Source organism: Parus major, chromosome 21 (genome assembly GCF_001522545.3).
Source record: "Parus major isolate Abel chromosome 21, Parus_major1.1, whole genome shotgun sequence".
NCBI classification, from domain to species: Eukaryota; Metazoa; Chordata; class Aves; order Passeriformes; family Paridae; genus Parus; species Parus major.
The window spans coordinates 7,111,434-7,126,451 of record NC_031789.1 but is presented as its reverse complement, the minus strand read 5'-3'; the positions used below and the strand labels follow the sequence as shown (position 1 = coordinate 7,126,451).

Below are 15,018 nucleotides of genomic sequence, written 5' to 3'. Positions count from 1 at the left end.
GGGGCGGGGCCCGGGTCCGTGAGGGGCACACGGCTCCGGTGTCCGTGTGGGGTCCCGGAGAGGCGGGAACAGGAGCGGCAAGAGGGCAGCTGCCGCTCAGCGACGCCGCGATCCCAGGGAGGGTCAAGCTGCTGCAGCCTTCCCTTTCCACCGCGTCCGTAAATATGAACCCCTTCTCAGCGACGAGGGATTGGGAATTCTAAATTCTAAGTCTAATTATTGCGAGCTGAGTAACAGACCAAGGAAAAAAACAAGATGCCAAGGCCCCATTGAACACTTGGTCTAGGCCTTTTCTAGGTGCAGTTTGAACATAAAGTATTTTTTTTCCTTATTACAAACTTTTCTGCACCTAATTCCTACATTATACCACAAAATACTATGTTTCTGGAAGACATTTCCTTCCCACTCGAAATGAAAGTCAGCTACAGAACAGCCAGGCTCTGTGTAAGTACATTGGAGGCTCCCCCCGGCTCAGCTTGTTTGGGTTAGAATACACGCAGATGAAAGAGAAAAGGATTTTTAGAAGTTGCTCTTTTGGCCAAGGATAAACGAATTGAGAGTTGCATCTGCAAGCTTTTAGCCCAGGATGAACAGTCCCTAGTAATATGAGCTGAACAGCGAGCCGGGCACGGGGCAGGGTGATCTGAGTCAGCAAGGGAAAGAATCCCGTAAAAGCTGGACAACAGGATGTTCTGAAGATGTATCTAAACTGATCCATATGAGCTAAAAGGAATTATTTTCATACACGCTGCAAATAATTATATAGCAATAGGATTGATCCATTTTTTAAATGCAATATGAGGCAGGTAGGCTATCTGCTCTTCTGTTTTTATATACATCTTTAATGTACTTTATTGATCTAATTTTTTTTTTGACAAAATATTTTGATTACTTAACCAGTGTGCTCAGAAAGGAAACCAATACTTGGGTCATAATATATATTGCCAGTCTTTTTATAGAACAGATGTATATTGTTACCTTTGATTTTCTGATTACACTTCATTATGTATTTATCTCCTTGGGATTTTTTTAAGATAATTGAAGTGGTTTGAAACACCTTTGACTAAAACCCTTCAAGTGCTTCTCTGGGGAGCTCTATTCTCGTCCTTCAGGGTCATTGCTGCCTTTCTGTGCTGTGTCTCCCAGGTTTTCCAGGGGAGCGCAGCTCGGACGCGGTGGTTTGGAAGATGTGCGCTGGATCTCGGCAGCTCCAGAGAAGCAGCAGCCGCTGCAGAAGCGCCATCCGGCGGTGCAGGAAACTCTGCCTGCTCTGCGTTTTATCCACGGATGTGAGTGCTGCCCCAATGTGTGATTTCTGCTAACATAACACTCTAACAGCAGTTTAGTTTTTCACTCGGTTCCAGAAGGAAGACGCTGTCAGGATCCATAAACACCACGCTTTTTACTGCTGGGCCCCACATTTCCTTAACTGTATAAACACTATTAGTCCTTTTATTTTTAATATGGAAACCAGCTAAAATTTATACAGGTCTAGTAATTAGAGGAGGGCGTCAATCTAACCAAAAGCCCTCCATGCTTCAACAGATTGGGTCTGACTCCGATGGTGCCTTTAAGCATTTTGAACTGATAAGAAGTATCAGAAAGGAGGTGGTACTTGTTTCAAAATGTCAGGGACTATTTTTTCATATGAAGTAATTAAATTACTAAACTTAAGCTACAGTTCTTCAAGAATATGCAAGGAAGAATATGCAGCAACTCATTTCATTTGTAACTACCTAATTTATCTGACAACTTCCATGTTCACACAAGAAAAGATTTTCTATGCAATATTGCACATGGTCATAAAGAAAAACATTTCATTTAATTGACAGTTGTATGCAAACAAAGCTTATCTAAAGCAGCATTGTTTTCCCTCTGTATATGTGCTTACAGAGTTCAAATATTTTGCAGAGTGGAATCTTTGTGCATCATTTGGACCCCTCTTTGTGGTTCTGGGATTTGACCACAGGCTTTTTTTCCTCTGGTAAGCTCAACTTAATTATATTCAAGAGCAAAGCAGCTCTGGCACAATATGGGGCCTCACACCACTGTGTGAAAGACACAAACAAGTAAAGCAGTAGTCTACACCTTAAAGAGATGCATTTTGAAAAATAAATCAATGCTTTTTGTTGTTTGCTTCATTATCTGTCATCTTCCCTCCTCTCTCAGCACCCCACTCCAGCTGTTTTGATATTGACATGCCTCCTAGAATTGGTAGGTCTTCTTCTTTTAATTGACTTTTGATTACCTAGAGACCCAGGCCTCATCACTTATGTTTTGGGTTGGGTTTTTTCCTCCAAAAGCATATTCAAAAGCAAGGTACTTAAGATTAGTTTAGTTTGGGGCATTTATTGGCAAAAATCAGATTTTTAACACTGGCAACAGCAGACTTATTTCCTGAGCCAGAAACTTTGACCATTCAGGTTAACAGGAGTCAGTCCTGGTCCACAGAGCCCTCGCTGGACATGAGGCTCCTGTGCAGCGCTGTCCCTGCAGGCAGCACCCAGCACACCACACAGATTCAAGCTCTCTTGAAGACCTGTTTACATACTTGATTCTCACAACGAAGCTCCTACCAAAAAAAAAAACAAAAACAAAGAGAAAACCCAGGAGTATAGATACATATAGTAATCAAAGGAACTGCTTCCAGAATTGAACACAGATCCTTTGCCATTGCTCTGGTCATGCTAATAACCTATGCTTAACCTTTCAAATTTAACTACATGTTGCAGTGAAACAATGAAGCTGTTTCAAAGCAGAATGTACTCACAATGTACCACCCATTACACATCCTACAGTGCTAGAAGACTTGTGCACACCATGTCCACATTATAAACCTAATTTTTGCCCTACAGAGATATAATTAGTAGAAACTGGAAGTCAATACCAGGTGGAGGTCATCCCCTTCAAGCCAGTGAGTCCAGCCCCTGTTCTTCTTCTCACCAGTCTGGACACAGACAAGTTTGTCATTCTGCCAGGTAACGAGGCTCTGTAGAACAGGGAACAAAAAAGTGTTTCTGCATGTCTGTCTCAGTTCTGCTAAATACTTGTAGAAAATGTGCATTTTCCTGGATTAAAAAGGACCTAGATATTACTCCTGAGTGAAAGTGTGTAACTCAGGCTCCTACTGCTGTCTTGCATTACAAATGTCATTCTTGAAACAATTTCAGCTCAAGTATCTGGATCCATCATGGCACCTTAATTTTATCACAGCCTCATATTCACTCTTACCTTGCATTTTCTGTTATCCAAGCCTTTATTATCTTCCTCAAACTCTTCTCCAACTTTGAATTCAAGCAAATAATCTCTGAATGTGCTAGTGGTATGGATATAGAATGAATCACCATCTTGTTTGATCACTTTCTGAGGCTTCAGCATTTTTGCTATTTTGCGTGTTGCAAAGTCGATACCTTGGACAGAAGGCAAAAATATCAGAGTTGTGTTTATCACCAGCCATTCTGGCAGCCAGGAATTAACCTTTATCACTACCAGAAGAATTTCTTAGGTAGTATGATCTTACAGCTATGCAGCATTTTGTTGTTTTATTGGAACATTTAGTTTTGTTTAAAGCTGCATGTTACACAGGTTAAATTGTCCTCTTGTACTTTTTACTCTTTGAAAAGCAGTTTACTCAGTTGTTGCACAATTCCTATATAAGATTTCCAGGACTTTGATTCAGAAGACTCCTGGAGAAATTTGGCTTCCCCAACAGAGACACCCAAACTTGGTTTCAGACTTTGCCCCCACTTAGCAAGAGGTGCCTATTCTCATCCTTTGACAGAGGAAAGGCAATGAAAGAATTAACAAAAACTCTCTGCATTCTATACCTTACATAGGGTGAAATGAAGTCCTTAAAATTCAAGAAGACCCTTATAGGAAAGGGAGGAAGGACAGAAGCAGGTATTTTCACCTACCTAAGGCCACCATATAACCTTCAAAGTTGTCATTGCTGACAAGGTTCCAGGTTCCACTGAAATCCACAGGCATTGCCAGACAGTAGAAGGAAGATCCAGTCAAAAATGCAAATGTAATTTTCTAGGCAGGCCTTTTATAAAGCAGCCTGTGGGTGGGATTCTAACCCAGGACCTTTCTGCTGGAGGGGAAGGGTGCTACTGCTGAGGCAGTGGGTGAGAGGGTATTGTAGAATGGCCTCAGCTGTGCTGGAGGGAAAAGTTCACTGCATCTGAAATCTTTGTGTGGAGCAAACGTTAATAGCCCAAGAGCCACAATGCAAGCCAAAACATGGTTTAAACCATTTCCATCTTGTATACTTTAAGGGACTGATTTTGTCATTACTAAGATTTCCTGTAAGTTTATTAGATCTGGGGCTTTATGATCTGAAATCCAGATATTTGTTGAAAAGGTGATGTACTCCTGTAAAGACATGCTGTACTTGAACAGACATGGATTGACTCTTAACTGTGGATTGCATTATATCAACAAATTTTAAAGCAATACCTATGGCACAGAGATAAGAATTAAGTTGGTTCATGTCTGGAGTGAATGGTAAACAGAATTCAAAAAGTGATCTTGTGTATATAGGAGACGTAGCTCCTGCCTTTCCTTTCTGTTCTTGACACATAAAGCAGAGCTGATACAGGAGCTGTTCCCACTGATTATTTATTAGATGCTACACAGTGTGTAGTTCTGGCAGAACAAAAGGAGCACATGATGCAGCAGATAAGCTTCAGTGTTGGACTTCACCTTCAGCAAAGAAGTGACAGAAATCCCTGATGACCCAGCAATATGTTTTGAAAAGTGAATAAAAAATGCTTGACTTGGAAGAGAAAGGACTTAGGGAATTTGTAAGTGAGGAAATAAAGGAATTAGAGGTGAGGAAACATACCTGTACCTACTACATTTATTTATTCACTGACTAGTGTTAGGCTGAATAAGAAGGATAATATTTTGCAGAGAAGTTTCCCCAAAGTTTCGCTCCATTTTTGGAGCTGACAGTTTGATCCATATGACTCACAGAATCATGCGAGTAGGAACTCAGGACGTCAAAGCTTCTTTCCTGTTTGCAGCTGGATATTGTCCTCTAACTTACACTAAAGCAGGAATGGCACTGAGAAGTGAAAATGACTGTTTCCTCTCCACTCAAATAGTAACATTTCACCCACAATTTGCTGTTCTGAGGTTATGCTAGTAAAGCACTGCTGCAATACTACTGACTCTGGCAAGCAAAGAGAAGTCAGTACTTGGGAAGTCCTGTGTCAAAGTGCAGATATAACACTTTAATTTAAATTTTGCAGATAGTCTGGGGTGTGGTCTTTCTTTCTGTAAATCTGTACTTAAATCTCATACAAAGACCTCTAAAGGGCAGCAGGGTTACTGCTTCAAGCCTCAGCTGCAGAATTGCCAACAGAGCTGCTAAGAACTGCCTAGTTCTCTGGCCATCCTATGATGATTCATTTCTTTCTCCCTTCAAATTTCTCATTTTATTTTTGTGGAAATACTTTTTTCCATTCCCACCCTAGTTGCTGTGAAGCACTGAATATTTAACACATTCTCTTAGGGATGTAGCCTAATTACAGAAGCAGATCAAGTGGGTCTTGCTGCTGCTGCAGCATTGATAAAATACTTTGAGTCTGAATGACACATGTGGTGAAAGGGCTCCGTGTTCTCTTTATGGTCTGACAAGAGTCCACTCCTGAAAGTTTTCCCTGTCTGACATCCTTGAACAGCCCCAGCACTGATTGTGGTGCTGGTGTTTTTATCTGACTGGAACAGGAGATGGCCAGTGTGCAATTACTTCTAGTGCTGTAACAGGCAGGTTCCTGGGTCCCCCCAGTAAAACCAAGGCTCCACACCCAGCAGTCAGTCACGACTGTGGAACATGTCCCTGCTTCTAGCCCTGCCCAGCAGCATCTTGGCCGCCTGCCTGGAGAGTCTCACACTCAGCTGGGCTTGCTGATCTGAAAAACGTGACTGTGATCTTGTGGAGATCCCATGAAAGAGCTGTTGATCCATGGGAAAGCGGCTTGCAAACCTTGGCATTCTTAATAAGGCACATATTCCAAACAAAAATGAGATCATGGCAACTAAAGGGAGGTAGAATTCTACCACCACAACAGTCATAGTGCTTCTCTAGTTTATGTTCACATTATATAGACAATACACTGTTAGATTCAAAACCAGATTTCTAGCAAAGAAAAATATTTCACTTATGATCAGTATTGATCATAATTGATCCTACCATTTTCTCTCTAGTAACAGAATACAATTCTGGCTATATATAATTATCTTCTACTTATGGCTCAAAAGTAAAAGATACTTTATTATTTTAAAATAAATGTATTATTTGTAATAAAGGGACAAGTGTATGAGAATCAGTGCAATGACACTATTATTAATTTCTATCTATAAAATCAATGGCTTTAAACCAGTTCCTGAGGTAGGTTTGTCCATCCATCAGAAACAATACTGAGCTTAATATTACAGCCCTGGAAACATGAACGGAAAAGGAAAGTACAAGACATTTCTGGAAGCAAACTGCATGACAGCAAACAGGCAGCTGCATATCTCAAAGGTGAGCAGCTGAAAGTGTGCTCTACCCAGCACCACCTCAGCCAGGAAATTCTTCGCTTCCAGGATAGAGCTACATTTTCTTTTTGAGGTACATCTTGAAACCAGGTAACTTTGTTAAGACACTGTAAATTATTAAAAATACTTGTGTTACTGTTTTATAAATAGTAGAGCAATTTGAGTTAAAACTGATCAGAACATTTGCATTTGTTTTGCTTATACATTTGCAGTTTTCATGTACCAATGTGAATTCTTATACTCACTTCAGTGCACTGGGACAAAACATTAAAATTGTGAAGATCTTATTACAGGACTTGAAGAAGGTTGTGTAGCTCCAATCACTGAGTGTACCAAACCTCACTACTAACTCAGATGTACAGAATTAGGCCACTGTATACCTCAGAAAACCCCCCAGCCAAGCCCCAGGAAACACACTTTCCTGTACTGTAGTCTTTTTCACAGCAGGCAGTCAGTCAGTTGTTCAGTGCCTGTGAGCTCCTGGGGTCACTGGCATGTTTCTGTAAGGGAGCCAGGACTACCCCAGCATTCCTGTCCTCGCTCTCCGGGCTGTACAGCCTGTTCTTCTCGATGTACGCCCGAACCACGTCCGGCACCAGGTAACGAATGCTCTGGCCCCTCCGCAGGGCTCTCCGGATCTTGGTGGAGGAAATATCATTTGTAATCCATTCTTCCACGAGGTGAATGTTATTCTTATGTCTCCACAAAACATCAGACTCATAGATGAACTTCTGAGCATTGTTTCCTGCCCTACTGATACACACAAGGCCGTGTTTTTCCACAATTTCAGTGATGTCCTCCAACTTCCACAGATTGGGGATCCCAAAAGATTCCAGCATGTCACTTCCACAAAGCAGTTTAACCTGTGGGACACCTTAAAGAGAAAATTAATGAGAAATAGGGTTTTGGTAGATGTCAGCAAACTTGACAGGGACCTTCAATTTCTTGTCTCTCTCTCTGCATCTTTGGTTAAGATGAGACAATGGAATAAAATTTTTAAAAAAAGATTCAGAGTATATAAATTATAATTAGCAGCCATAACACAGGGCTTTTCTGAATAAAGGTTATGGGAGTCACTTTAATAAAGGGATCTAATGCCTTATGCTGTGGAATCTAAGGGAATAAAGTTACTGAGCAACATCAGAACCAAGAGCTACCATAAAAGTTACTTATCAGTGCAATTCTCTTGAAATAATAAGGATCATTAACCATTTAATTTGCAAACAGACTTAACTTTTTACAACCGGACTCTGATTCTTCCTTTTAATGGGCTCATGCCTATTTGGTTCCTGTTTTCTTTTCCGTCCCAGCTTTGTTATGGGTACAGCATCCTGCAGACTATTAGTGACATCAGCAGATAAAAGCTTTTGATGATGATACCTGCAAAATAGATGTATTTTAGGTATTTTAAAGATGCAGGAAAAAATTGGGATAGGATGGCCTATCAAAGAACCTATCTCTGCAATTATCCCAACTTGTTAGAGTTAACACCATTCCTAATACTTCTATCAGTTCATGAGACATTTTAGAGGTTGGCTGAAGAGTACCTTAAAACCTTTAGTGTTTCCAACCACTCATTCTGGCAGCTTTCCCAGTCATCAACTTCCACCCAATCTGAGTTTTCTGTAGCCAGTTTTGCCATTGTCACTCGGTGATTGGCACTGATCAGACCTTTCTTCTTATATGCATCACCCACTGGTGAAATGATGCCTTTGATTACTTTGTATTTTCCTGTGGAAAAAAACACATAACACAAGAAGAACATGAGAAGTGGTTGAGCAGATGTTACTTCCTGTGCATTGTATTTAACCTGTGACATAACCATTATCCAGTGCAATGGCAGCTGATAGCCAGCCCTGTGGAAAAACACAGGACACTTCTGCCATGTCAGGGCAGCACAATGAAAGACTAAGATACGTTAGAAAGATGTATTTCTATAAACTATAAATCCTGTGCTTTAGCTCATTAAAATCAGTAATAAGCAACACATTTATGAGTTCTCTCATAATGGCCTACATGGTTTTGTATAAGGCATAAACACGTATCAGCTTCAATATCTAATCAGCAATATCTAATTGCAAAAATCTGTCACTGTCAAACAAGAATTCCTAGACACAAAATATTCAGCATTTAAATGTCTGGTTATCAAAGCTATTCCGAGTGATATAAATTACCATCCTACCTGTTTCATGGAAATAGTCTTTAGCCAGCTCAAACAGCCTCAGGTGCATGTTAGTGATGGGGTTGAAGGACCCACAGGCCAGCAGTACTCTTATACACATCTAGATGTGTACAGCCTCAGGTGCATGTTAGTGATGGGGTTGAAGGACCCACAGGCCAGCAGTACCACTTCAGTCTTCCTGTCAGGATCTTCCATGGCCATTCCTCACAGCCACAGAGCCCAGTGGAGAATGCTGCTGCCAGCCACTACAAGAAACTGCTTAAGAAAGAGTCATTGTTACTTGTGCTGCCAACAAGCAAGAGATAAAATTTGAAGATCAAATTGAATGCTGTATTTTATTTCCATCAACCTGGCCTGTGACTGTTGACAAAACTCTTCTTTGTCCAGTTTCCAAGTGATTAAAATATGAAATCAGTGCAAAGAGGCTGTTTGCCCAGAGGACGGCATACTGCCCACCCTGAAGAAAAGGAGCTCATGCTTTTAAACTTCATGTGGATTCATTATCTGTCCTGATTGCAGGACAAACTTTATTAGAACTTTTCACCTTTTCTAAGATGCCAGTGCCAATCAACTGCCAAGAGACATGTGGGCAGAGAACTTCCTTGTTAAGTAACTTCCTTCTAGTGCTTATAGGGAGAAATAGAACATCCTGTGACCATTCCTAGTCTCACCACTCTAAACTGCAGTGAGCCTTTCCAGCATGATCTATAAAACCAAGACTGTGTCACATATTACATTGTATTATATTCTGGAGGAGAACAGCATCAATATTTCTTCATTTGGGATTTCTTTACATTTCCTGAAATATAAAATGTAAAGGGGATAATTTATATAACTCAGCATCATCTGTGGGAAGAGAGTGCTATGGACTAAAGATGAGAAAAGCCAGTCTACTTTATGTTGCAGCAAGTGTTAGGTGTACCAGTGGAAAAGGTGAGAAAAGAAATGTAAATTACAGAGGTTTAGTAAAAGCTGGAATTAAGTACTGGGGGTTTTCCCCTTTCTAAAGTACCATAGCTCTGTTCCAATTCTGAGCTTCAGTTTCAGGAAGCTGCTTAAGAGTTGCTGAAAATAAGGAAATTTCACTATTCATCATTTAATTTCTCCTCATACCTCACATTTTTGCTTCTGTATTCTTTCCTGAGGATATTCTGGCTTGCCAAAACATTTTCCCACATCTAGCCTAACAGAGAACTGCAATGGGCCGTTGCTGTTTGTGAGATGTCTGGGACATCCTGAGGAGCACAGAATTGTCTCTGCTACTAAAAATCCCCTACGTTTCTAAAAATCACATTGTTTCTACAGCAACATCACCACCTAGAAAAATCCCACAAGGTCGCCCTCACGTTGTGTTTCCCTTACAGAGAAGCCGAGTGATGTTCACAGCAGCCACAGCGCTGAGACACCAGCGCATCCAAACCCTGTAACAGTGACTGTCCTAACATCAAACAGCCCGCACATAAAAGGAACTCTTGCAACGCTTCATATTTTGTAAGTGCTAGCACTTTTCTGTGCTTTCAATAGTTTCACCAACTTTTAAAATATTCTTCATTATTGCAGAGCAGCTCAGCAGTGGAAGGGCTGGTGGTACTTGAAATGCAGCCTTCACTTCTCCTAGCACGGCCAGGAGAGTTACTATGGGAACAGGGAGGCGAGGAATTAGACTCTTTCTAATGCATAAATCCGACTTTCAACAGTGACTCATGATGCAAAACTGAAAAAGGTCGATATTTTGCTTTAAAAAAAAAGTGCAGAAAAAGTAGAAAATTTTAAGATGTAAATATAGAGTACCTTTTCGGGAGTTATTCAAATGTCCCTTTCCATGCTGCTAATTTTACAATTTACAGAAGCAGGCAATCATTGCCTCAGAAACTCACCTTGCACTAAAATACATCAAAATATGCCTACAGCAGATCTTGGGATGGCTCTGGAGCCCAACCTGCCAGTCACCTTCCGGGAAAAAGCAGGTAAGGACGCTTTGCTCAATCTCATTTATGTTTCAGAGGCAAATATCTGTCAAATGTTTATATATCGGTATATACACAGAATACCAGCACGACATGGGCGTCGCTGGACGATTCAGTAACACCCTCCCGCAGCTCTCCGCCCCCGGGGGCCTGCCCGGGGCTCCGGTCCCGGCCCGGCGAGCACTCCCGCCGCCGCCCGTCCGCGGTGGGCCCGGCTCACCGCCGGCACTGTGTCTGCTCACCCCCGGCTCTGTGCCCGCTCTGTCCCCTCTCAGCCCCGGCTCTGTCCCCTCTCAGCCCCGGCTCTGTCCCCGCTCACCCCCGGCACTGTCCCCGCTCACCCCCTGCGCTGTGCCCGCTCTATGCCCGCTCTATCCCCGCTCACCCCCGGCACTGTGCCCGCGCTGTGCCCGCTCTATGCCCGCTCTATCCCCGCTCACCCCCGGCACTGTGCCCGCGCTGGGCCCGCTCTATCCCCGCGCGGCCTGGCCCGCGGGGCCGCTCGCGCTCATTGGCCCGGGCGCGGCGGAAGCGGCACCGGAGGAGCGGGATGCGCCCGCCCTGACGCGGCCTGCCCGGCTGAGGGGTGAGGGGTCCGGGGCCAGGCGGGCGGAGGGGAAGAGCGGGGCTGGAGCCTTGCTTGGGGACGGGCAGGAGGGCCCCGGGCAGCGCTTGAGTTCCGCCTTCTCCGCCCCGCAGGCCGCTTGGTGCTCCGCGCTAGCCCTGTCCGGAGAGAGGCCCGCGTTCCCTTGCCGCCCGCCGGCGGTGGCGCGGCCCCTCAGGGCGCTGTGAGGCCGGCACGGCCCGCTGGCTGCCGGAGCTGTGACCGGCCCCTCAGGGCGCTGTGAGGCCGGCACGGCCCGCTGGCTGCCGGAGCTGTGACCGGCCCGGGACGATCCCCGGGGAGCGAGGAGCTCCTCTCGAGTGCTCTGGTTCTCTGCAGCCGCTGGTGCTGCCTCAGACACCTGCACCCGGGCTGGCTCCTGAACGGCGTCCAAGGGGCCGTTGAAGAGTCCTATCTATTGTTTCATATAGCGGGGCCTCTACTTCAGTAATTGCTACTTGATTTGACACTCGTTTGATTTTACGTGCTGTGGCTGTTGGAGTTCCCTGATGAACCGCCTCTTGCTATGAAGATAATTCTGTACACCCAGCTTGGCATTTCTGTATTTACACTGCAAGGATCTCCGGGTGTTGTGATTAAACATTCCATCAGCAAGATATTGCATAATTTTAATATTTAGAGCATTTAAAATACGTTTTAAATTGTTGATACATATAATAAAATGTACTTTCTCTTAGGAGTGTCATGTAAAAACAACAATTTCATGTGAAAACAGAAAATGGCTTCAAGAGGAACAACAGAGACCAGTAAACTAAAACAAAACTTGGAGGAGCAGTTGGACAGATTAATGCAGCAACTTCAAGATCTGGAAGAATGCAGGTAAGAAAAATAGTTGCTTTCCTCTTATATGGTAGTATTTTTGTTAAGTGGTTGGCAGAAGAAAGTGGTACCTCTCAAAAATCTTGGAGGGGCGAGGCTTATTTATGTGTTTTGCTGTTGCTTTCTGTTTTTAAATTAAGATATTGGTGCCAGGTAGTAAAAATTACTTTTAAAAGCCTTTGTTAAGATTGTTTTATATATCTGAGAAGAATGCAAATAAATACTCTGTATTTTCTTTGAAATGTTATATTTCAATGTGACTTTTAAAATTTTAACAGCTGTTCACAAAAATCACAGTTTTTCTATGGGCCTTTTAATAGCAGTGAATAAATAGCTTTTGTGGCTCTTCTGGTTTATCTTATAATTATGGGTGCCTGGGGGGTTTTTGCATTGCTTTCTTTTTAGTTTGTCTAACTTTTCATGTGATTTTGTATTAGTCTTCTGTGGGTTGTTACAATTTGAGACAGTGAATTATCAAGAAGGTGGGTGAATTATCAAGAATCTGTTTTAGTAATTGCATTTAAACACCCTGTTTTTAGATGCTTTCTCTGACTCTAGTTCTAGCTTGTCCAAGCAGTATGTATCTTTTTTCAAGAACAGTTAGAACTGCTAAGAGGTGGTGGTGCTGTTCTGGGAATTGGGCAATGTTTAGACAGCAGGATCAGTTATTCCTGAGTGGATGGTTTTGGGTGAGGAGATAGGATGTCTTCTCAGATAATCTCATTCACTGGAGCTTCAGGTAAGACAATCTCACCGCATCTTTTTGCTGAGATCAAAAAATACTTCTAAATTCTGCTCCAGGTGTGGGGTATCTTGTTTATTAATAGGGCTTTTTTATTATCAGTGACTGTACAGCCACACAGGTGGCTGGAAGGGGTGCAAACCCAAGTGATGCATGAGCTGGAGAGGAGCTGAGAGGGCAGAGCAGAGCAGTCTGCAGAGATGGGAACTCCTCAGTGCTGCCTGGGGAGAACCAAGCTCTGTGATATGGCCCAATGCCCTTTGCTCCATGGGATGTCTCAGGTTAAATCCTGTGGATTAATGTGTCTACTTGGATCCTCCCTAGAGAGGAGCTGGATGCAGATGAGTATGAAGAGACCAAAAAAGAAACTCTAGAGCAGCTGAGTGAGTTCAATGACTCCCTGAAGAAGATTATGTCTGGAGATATGACTTTGGTGGATGAGCTCAGTGGCATGCAACTGGTAAGGATGATGTGTTGCTAAAGAAGTTCATGTTCTGCCTGGAGTTGATGAAACAGCAAATATATACAAGTGACTCACTATAATTTTTATGTGAAATCTAGAGCTATCTGACTGTTTTTTATAATTTTATGCACTTATATATGTAAAAAACTTGGATAGGTGTTCATTTTAAAAGGGAAAAAAAGAACATTGATGAATTACAGCCTTAACACTGTAGGAAATTAAGACCTGGACAGTAATGAAAAGTTTCACAGCTCTTTCTCAATCTAGTTACATTAATTAGAGGATTCTTTAAGCCCTCCATAAAGGTCTTTTTATTTTTTTTTTTTAATTTCACATCCACTGTTATGAAAAAAAAGATGAGCTCTGTGTATCAAATGATGCAGAGGATACTAATGATGCTTTCCAGCCCTCATTAATCTCATCCTGCTGTTTGTGATTCCTGTTAGTCCTGGTCATTCTTGCTCTTCTCCTTACAGGCAATACAAGCAGCCATCAGCCAAGCATTTAAAACTCCAGAAGTGATTAGAATGTTTGCAAAGAAGCAGCCAAGACAATTGAGGACAAGGCTGGCAGAGGTGAAGGCTTCTGTTTTACTGCAAAAGCTGTTTATTTGAGGCAGATTGATTCAAGTATGTAATGATTGCAAGAAAAGTGCTGGAAAACTTGGTCATAAAGTCCAAAAGAGATGGAGAAGTTCTCTTTCAGAATTTGTTCAGTTTTAAATGTTTATTGAGGTAATGGGGACAACCATGAGTATTTCTTGATTTATCTTATATCTTCCTGCTTCAAAGCAAAAATGTGACTAACAGAGTGAACTGAGGAAACTACAAATAGGAAATCTGTGATTGTACTGAGGGCTGGAGAGTGCACTCAATGTTTCAGAGATCTAAAATGAAGATCCAGATAAAGTGAAATCAAATGTGATTCCTCCATGTACCATGATGAGTGACTACATAATTTTTAATTATTATTATTCTTTGATAAAAAGAGATCCAAGATTGGAGAAATCAAGTAAGTTAAGGTTAGGATAACCTTAAAAGGTTCAAGGATAAAAAGATATTTTTAGGATGTTGCATTTCTCATGCTGTTCCTTTGGGTGAAATAATGGGAAGCTTATATATTTTGACTTTTTTTCCCCCTGATGTGCAGATGGACAGAGACTTTATGGTTGGGAAGTTGCCACGAGACCTGTACACCCAACAGAAACTGGAAATCCTGACTGCCCTCAGAAAGCTTGGTGAGAAGGTAAGGGGTTGTTATGATAGTCAGGTGAATAGAGTTTTCCACCTATTTAGGAGGAATAAGAAATAATTAAAATAAGGAATTACAATTTTATAAGCATACAATAAAATGCAAGTTGCTATTATATAACATAAATGTTCTTCCATTTGAATGCCAAACTTTCTGAAGCTGAATGTGTATCAAATAGTTTGGTACCTTTCTATAAGGCTGTTTCTACTTTTAAATACTTCCTTTGGCGGGCTGTATGCATGAATCACACACCCCAAACCAGGACAAGCTGGTACAAGGAGATTGTATTTATAAAAGCTACAAGTCTTTCACTGGCCAACTACCACCAGTTCATCAGGGACTACTCAAGACCTCTCACATGTATCCAGCTGCACTTTTGTAGTGCTGATTATGCCTGCCCCTGGGTATGAGAGGAAGAAGTTG

At 42.2% G+C, this 15,018-nt stretch overlaps 3 protein-coding genes and 1 long non-coding RNA gene across 7 annotated transcripts in view; 2 read left to right on the top strand and 2 right to left on the bottom strand.

The window, feature by feature from the left end:
• The first annotated feature begins 57 nt into the window (after window positions 1-57).
• LOC117245395 lies at window positions 58-2,141 on the top strand. 2 transcript variants are annotated; one of them, XR_004500068.1, is made up of 3 exons: window positions 58-444; window positions 1,147-1,289; window positions 1,912-2,141. It is a non-coding gene; the product is annotated as an uncharacterized LOC117245395 (long non-coding RNA). The 2 variants fall into 2 exon arrangements; XR_004500067.1 differs by lacking the exon at window positions 58-444 and having other exon boundaries at window positions 832-1,289.
• Window positions 2,142-2,329: 188 nt separating this feature from the next.
• Window positions 2,330-4,499, bottom strand: RBP7 (retinol binding protein 7). Its single transcript, XM_015648348.3, has 4 exons — window positions 3,915-4,499; window positions 3,232-3,410; window positions 2,888-2,989; window positions 2,330-2,572 (listed from the first exon to the last, which is right to left on the bottom strand). The coding sequence occupies exons 1-4, from the start codon at window positions 3,985-3,987 to the stop codon at window positions 2,522-2,524; spliced, it is 405 nt and encodes a 134-aa protein (XP_015503834.1). The 5' UTR covers window positions 3,988-4,499; the 3' UTR covers window positions 2,330-2,521.
• Window positions 4,500-6,256: 1,757 nt separating this feature from the next.
• On the bottom strand, window positions 6,257-10,655 carry NMNAT1 (nicotinamide nucleotide adenylyltransferase 1). The gene is made up of 5 exons (XM_033519338.1): window positions 8,844-10,655; window positions 8,729-8,766; window positions 8,094-8,277; window positions 7,781-7,926; window positions 6,257-7,420 (listed from the first exon to the last, which is right to left on the bottom strand). Exons 1-5 carry the CDS (start codon window positions 8,927-8,929, stop codon window positions 7,002-7,004), a joined length of 873 nt encoding a protein of 290 aa, XP_033375229.1. The 5' UTR covers window positions 8,930-10,655; the 3' UTR covers window positions 6,257-7,001.
• Window positions 10,656-11,177: 522 nt separating this feature from the next.
• Window positions 11,178-15,018, top strand: part of LZIC (leucine zipper and CTNNBIP1 domain containing) — a 34,021-nt gene continuing 30,180 nt past the window's right edge. For 2 of the 3 annotated variants that reach the window (XR_004500065.1, XM_015648345.2), the window contains exons 1-5: window positions 11,178-11,281; window positions 11,998-12,139; window positions 13,206-13,341; window positions 13,821-13,919; window positions 14,494-14,589. Coding sequence is in view for 1 of the 3 variants with exons in the window: in XM_015648345.2 (XP_015503831.1) it covers window positions 12,039-12,139; window positions 13,206-13,341; window positions 13,821-13,919; window positions 14,494-14,589 (432 nt within the window). In the remaining 2 variants the exon portion in view is untranslated. Of the gene's footprint in view, window positions 11,282-11,385; window positions 12,140-13,205; window positions 13,342-13,820; window positions 13,920-14,493; window positions 14,590-15,018 lie in introns of those variants that run through there. The other variant, XR_004500066.1, reaches the window with a different exon arrangement.

What these genes read in the sequence shown, in the direction of transcription:
- RBP7 (XM_015648348.3), bottom strand. Translation starts at nt 3,987, where the DNA reads ATGCCTGTGGATTTCAGTGGAACCTGGAACCTTGTCAGCAATGACAAC. An exon ending in AGGTTATATGGTGGCCTTAG is followed by an intron (nt 3,411 to 3,914) that starts GTAGGTGAAAAT and finishes CTTCTGTCCAAG; the next exon opens with GTATCGACTTTGCAACACGC. An exon ending in TGGATAACAGAAAATGCAAG is followed by an intron (nt 2,990 to 3,231) that starts GTAAGAGTGAAT and finishes CCTGTTCTACAG; the next exon opens with AGCCTCGTTACCTGGCAGAA.
- NMNAT1 (XM_033519338.1), bottom strand. Translation starts at nt 8,929, where the DNA reads ATGGCCATGGAAGATCCTGACAGGAAGACTGAAGTGGTACTGCTGGCC. An exon ending in AGACTATTTCCATGAAACAG is followed by an intron (nt 8,278 to 8,728) that starts GTAGGATGGTAA and finishes TTTTTTCCACAG; the next exon opens with GAAAATACAAAGTAATCAAA. An exon ending in GAAACACTAAAGGTTTTAAG is followed by an intron (nt 7,927 to 8,093) that starts GTACTCTTCAGC and finishes TCTATTTTGCAG; the next exon opens with GTATCATCATCAAAAGCTTT.